This window comes from Eupeodes corollae, chromosome 1 (assembly GCF_945859685.1).
Source record: "Eupeodes corollae chromosome 1, idEupCoro1.1, whole genome shotgun sequence".
In the NCBI taxonomy this organism is placed as follows: Eukaryota; Metazoa; Arthropoda; class Insecta; order Diptera; family Syrphidae; genus Eupeodes; species Eupeodes corollae.
In genome coordinates, this window is record NC_079147.1 from 168,006,142 (window position 1) to 168,012,470 (window position 6,329).

The window sequence follows — 6,329 nt, forward strand, 5'->3', positions numbered from 1 at the left end:
AACCATCATGCTATGGGTACTACTGTTTTTTTTTTTTTAACGTGGTTTATTTAAATTCACTTCAAAAAAGAGGCTAGGATACAACCCTCTCGGATGATAACTTCCCATCGTGCCCGTCTGTCGATTTTTTTTAAACTTAAACAAATATTTGAAGTCAATATATTTCTTTGGTCTCATAATACTTCGGTCAAAATCAATTCTTATTTTGTAAAACAAAATGAATCTGAAGTCCATATCTACACTGGTTCTTGAGATATGCACGACGAAAAACGCTACACCAGTAACTATGTGAGAGACCCTGTTCTAAGATAGCTTTAAAAGTTAAGAAAAATAATCAAAATGCCAAAAGGTTTACTATTTATTTATCATTTGCTGTTACCTGTTTCTTTAGTTTTCGTAAATAATAATTTATTTAAAATACCAAATAAAATCATTTGGATCTATGGATTCGTTTTCAGCACAAAGTCCTTTATAAACAAGATGCGGTTCCCTACACAGGGAAGCAACTGGACCTGGCTTGTAAGCTGGAATACCCACAATATTTGTTGAAGGATAATTACATGTAAATATAATTGTATGGAGTGGTTTCTTCATTCGTCTTTTGTGAACAGACTGCAAATATCCACATCCAACACGGTCATTACGATCAGTCATCAAAGCCGTGAAGTGACCTGTTTGAGGTCTTTAAAAAAAATGTGGATTGAACATTAATTAATTGAGAAGGAAAATTCAACATACTCAGTTACTTTAAAGCTGCCCATAACATCCATATTGCAATCTTTGTGTTCCAAGAACCACATTTCAACGGCTTCCTTTATAAAGTCAACCATTGTATAATTCGTAAATGTTGTTTGAGCAAAGTAAATATTTTGCCCACAATATGGGAAATCCACTGTGCTTCGACATTCGTCATGTTCGAAATGACAAGTTTTAACATTAAGCTCTGACATTTTTGAGAGTTTTGTATCCCATCTCTAAAACAACCATTAAGTAATGAAAGATTTAAAGAAATCAAACACAAAGTCACACCAAAGTGGGCATCCTTGCAGCAGATTTAAAACCAGGTACATTTCCAAGAGCAAGCTTATTACGCACTTCATTGTGAAGGTCCAAAATGAGCTGTTGGTATTCATCTAGTTTTTCTGTCCAATACTTTCCCATGCATTTTTTTCCGAATGACTGCAATAAAAATAAGTTACACTTTAAATTAATTATTATAAATCTGCGTGACGCACTCCATCATTGTTGCAGGCAATGTGATGACCTTGATTAGGACACCATTTTGGATCACAGTAGTCAGGTTTTTCCTCAGTATCAGTTGTAGCGAGTACAAAGAATGTGAAGAAGAACGATTGTATGATTAACTGAAGTAACATTTTAAACGACTGAGTTCCATTTCATAATAATATGGAAACCATTTTAATATTCGACTCATACAAAATACTAAGTCGTGACAGTTTGAGTCACGAATCACGATTTTTAATTTAAAGAAAATTAAGATATTTATTATTAACACTGAATGTTTTCAAATTTGAAATGAACTTTAAATAAGTTTGGCGTCGCATAGTGGCACCGATAATTTAAAAATGTGTTCTTTGATTTTGGGTCTAATGATACACTTTTTTGAATTAGGAATAGCAAATTCTTAAACTCTTTTAAAATCTCGGTCTAAAACCGTAGCATATCGGATTGTAAAACATATAAGATCTTCTAGCAATCATCTTTCTACTGATACCGTTCTTGTTCTTACTGTCAAACAAAAAGTACCCAATTTCCTTCGATGTCATCATTAATTTGCCAAATCTACGACGCGAAACACACTGATAACTTCCCATGCCGTCTGTTGATTCGTCTTGCTTACAACTTTAGCAAAATATTCATAACAATATTTTATGTGAGACAAATAATTTGAAGTCAGTATCTGTCTATGTTCTCCTAATGTTTGAGTCGAAACCCATTTTGTTTTTTGAATAATTTACGGGCACTCAAAGGGTTAATAGTACCCTTTATATGTTTATATTTAAACACAGTGCGAACATTAGGAAAATAGGGAAGGATTTAAAAGCAGATACCGGTGTACACTGGTCTTAAGTTTCTGAACATCAAAATGGAAGGGAAAAACAGAGTTGGCTAAAGCTAAAGTTGGTAATTGGCTTGATTATAGTTCTATCGCCTATCATTTTTAAAGCCCTTTTTTTGAATTCTGTCCAAGAGATTTAAACTTGTTTTAGGGGCACCTGCCCAGATATGCAAATTAGAACGTTATGTAGATCTTAACTGGTATGAAAAAAATGAATTAGTTTGAAACGAGTATATTAAATTTTTGAAAAACTATTAAAGTCTTAAATCAATTTTTACCAAGTTTATTTTTTGTTATTATTCTTAGGGTATCATATTTTGTTCGTAAAATATTGGAAATAACAATTTTTTTTGACACATAAAGAAAACCGTTAATTGTTTTTTTTTTCAAAATTATACTAATTCGGCATCACGTCACTTTACATAACAAATTATAGTAAAATAAGATTTGTCGAATTGAAATTTTTTAAATTTCTCGATGTTTCAAAGTCATAAGAAGATTCGGCTGTTCTATGTAAGCCGGTACAGTGACGTACACTACCTACTACGTAAATGGACTTCGGACAAAGACTAACATGGTTTACAAAAAAATTTACAATCTTCCTCATGATATCATAATATTAACGGAAACTCAAATTGACCACGATAACCTCTACGTTCCAATAAACGCGTCATCTTTAAATAAGCTTTTATTAACAGATGGTATATCTTCAAGTGGTTTAAGTCAATTCAACGGTGTGAAGAAACGTTTTGGAAAAACACTCGATCTGGTATTTTTCTCCAAAAGCTCTGAAGCAGCTGTGATTTCTTCTGCTGTCAAAATTGTGGACGAAGATCGCAATCATTCTGCACTTAATTTAAACATGGCTTCACCTCATATGTTATCCAATAACAACAAACGAGAATTCAACTTTAGTAGGTGTAACTTTGAAATCCTTTTTAACTTATTATGTACGATCAATTGGGATCACTTATTTTGTAACTTAAATATTGACGACATGTGTAACATTTTTTATTTAACTCTTTTTGACCGTTTCTACAAAACGATTCCATTTAAAAGACTGGTAGTTTAGACTTTAGTTTTGGTCGTTCAAGTATAAGACTCCAGAAACCATTGAATACTAATTTTAGCATATCAAACTATGGAGTACATAGCCTCTTAAATCAATTAATTGAAATCTATAATGAATTTAACTCTTGTATTAATTCACCAAATGATAATATAAAAAGTATAAATTTCAAATTGATATTTTTCATCAGTCTAGTTTAAGTTTTTAGATTTAAAGTATATATTAAGAATTGTAAACGTTAGTATTTAACGAATTATAAATAAAAACACACTGCCCGAAACTTCTCTATATAGGAAAGGGAAACGTTGAACCAAACAGTACAACTTTAAACGATCATCGGCCTCTGAGGTCAAGTGGATTGCTTTTAAACAGCTATTTCGTAAGACCAATGGTTCATCTAACCAGATACCTAGGTACCAGTGGAAGTTTATTTTTAGTTTCCAGCCGCCTCAATATCGCTGAAACTTGTTAAAATAATGCTGCAAGAGAATTTTAATAACCTCAACCTTTTGGGTCTTTTAAAAGCAATTAGATCGTCGTTAAGACCGTCTTACCATACGGCAGAGAGAAAAAAACTAAACGAAAGAACCAACTTCGGCGGCTGCTCTCTTTTTGCCTACAAGCTGCGCTTTGCACATAAACTTGCATATGTATTAACTCCTTATAAAAAAATGTTGGGAACAAATACTTATGCAAGAAGATGTGCATACTTCCCAGCCATGAAAAATGGCGAACACCTTTAAAAAATGGCGGATGAAGTCAGCTGTTCAGAGGTGTTCAAAGAAAATTCAAAATTGTGGATGAACAATTTTTGTCTCATTGTGTTCGTTTGGGAGTAATATCATTTGAATATGAAGTGAAATGAATTACTCTTATTAGGTGCCAGAACAATGAAATATTATTTAGTTATTTGAAGCCAATTTTAATCATTAAGTAAGTAAAATAAATTAGGTGGTGCAATGAGAATTAGGACCTAGAAACATTCAACTCTGAAAGCACTGCAACTATTATTTTTTTATTATTAGCTGCGTTTATGCGTTTAATTTTCACTCAGACCGTTGAAAAATGCAAACAAAATTTGTTTCAATTTTCAGAGTTTATCGACTTAATTTTGTCGATGCGAGGGTTGCAGGAACATTGACAAACGAGAGTTACAGAATGTAAACTTGGATCATGGAAATAAAACAACATTGTATACATTATTATATACTCATCTCTTTTTTACATTCCTATTTTATTTGTGTGTACTCGTTGTTTATTTTCTTTACATTACTTACGACATTTCCAAAATGCTGAAAATAAGTGATTTACTCGTAAGTAGAGACTAAATAAAAGATCATCAACTTGTTACTTCTGTTGTCAATTTTCTTTGCATAAGATTTGTGAATTGGTGAGAACCTATTCGTACTGCTTTACACTAAGCTAGTGTGTTGTTTTTAAAGACTTAACTACATAAGCCGAAAAGTACTTTTGTCAAAAGTAGAAATATTTGTATTCTCGCTAGGTCAGTGGTTTTGTGTTTTCCAGTTCTAACTATTTATATCTCATCTTTCAGTTATATAGCGACAAGGAAAAATCTTTGAGGGAAAGTTCTAACAACAGTTGTTCTATAAGTGCATTGTGCCTTATTTATAGATTTTTGCTAAACGTAACATACATTTATAAAAACATGTACTCGTTCATATTTACAAATAAAGTCTAGTCTAAAAAACCTTAACCTTGTTACACTCTTTCTGAACACATCTTTTCTTGTTTTGGTTGTTAATGACATCTATCTGTAACTCAGAAGAAGACAAGGGAAAAATATATTCACCACGATCTACCGTTATAACGTTTACCATAATTTATTGACAAACGAAAATTGTTTGCTATAATTAATTTGTGAACACAAGAGAGAAATAGAAATGTCAAATGTCTCAATATCTCAACTGAAGTTTTTTCTCTTTTTGCTGATGCTCGAAAGAAGACTTATCTACAGATGATTTGGCGGCTTTTAGATGTTCTTTCCCTTTTTTGGGAGAGGATGAAGCACAGCAGTCTTTTGACAACGTGCAAATTAAACAAAATTTAACCGACTTAGAAGTAACAAATCAGTCTGGGGGGCATGTCCTAAAACAAATTTTAATGCCGTAAACTTGGAGGAATGGACGATATCTTTCCAAAATTATATACTTGACGTTGTCTTGCTGCTGGCACAGTGACATAGAAAGAGTTTTGTTAAAATAACTTAAGTCGTTTAAATCAACTTAAGATATTTTAGTTGAAAAATTTTCTTGCCATTACATTTCTTAAACTGATTCAAGATGTATTACTTTATTTTTACCAGAAAAAGAATAAAAACAAAAACACAATAACTGTTAAACCGACCTAAGAACACCTTAAGGTACTTAAATAATAGAGAACTCTAAATTTGTATACATTTTTAGAAATTTATTAAATACCTACTTCACTTATCAAGGTAGAAATTGCGATCCCAAGGCAACCTAGCCTGAGATGCAATTAGCCCTGTAGTGCGCCGTTTTGATACCAAAAACTCGTTTGACCTGTGATAGAAAGGGAAAGATTTATAGAGAAGCTTTATATCGATTATGTTAGAGCCATTTTGTCGCATTGAGAAAAAAGATTAGGTCTCTAATCTTTGTCTCAGATAGCTCATCAAGTTCTTGAAAGAATGCTTTTCCAAAGTATTTCATTCTAGTGTTTTGTCAAAGTAGGACATTCGCAGAGGAAATGGATTATCGTTTCACTTTCTTTTTGGTCACTACAACTACGGCAAAAGTTGTTATAGGAGATACCCAACTTCTCCGCATGAACTCCTATAGGCCAATGTCCGGTACAAACCTCAACAATCCTGGCTATGTCTTGCCTTGGCATGTCTCATATCAAAGTAAAATTTAAGTATTTAAATAATTTTGTATATAAAGGCAAAATGGCTGAAAACTGTATCTATATATCGAGCCCTTCCCGCCATTTTATCGTAAGCGACATTTTCAATAAAAAAGAAAACTTAATTATTAAAATTTGCTAATAACACATAGAACCTTGGAGGCTGTTGCTATTTCTTAACTTAAGGATAATTGCTAATTTTCCATTTCTGACTATGGGTACAAGTTGTTTCAAGGACCAGCAGTAAGCTTTTGATTTGTCGTTTACGATAAAATTAATTTTGGCGCTTACAAT

The 6,329-nt window shown here is 32.3% G+C and overlaps 1 protein-coding gene across 1 annotated transcript; it reads right to left on the reverse strand.

The window, feature by feature from the left end:
* Positions 1 to 340: 340 nt before the first annotated feature.
* Positions 341 to 1,390, reverse strand: LOC129953870 (antigen 5 like allergen Cul n 1-like). Its single transcript, XM_056067386.1, has 4 exons — positions 1,236 to 1,390; positions 1,030 to 1,179; positions 739 to 974; positions 341 to 682 (listed from the first exon to the last, which is right to left on the reverse strand). Exons 1-4 carry the CDS (start codon positions 1,374 to 1,376, stop codon positions 409 to 411), a joined length of 801 nt encoding a protein of 266 aa, XP_055923361.1. The 5' UTR covers positions 1,377 to 1,390; the 3' UTR covers positions 341 to 408.
* Between the last annotated feature and the right edge of the window lie 4,939 nt (positions 1,391 to 6,329).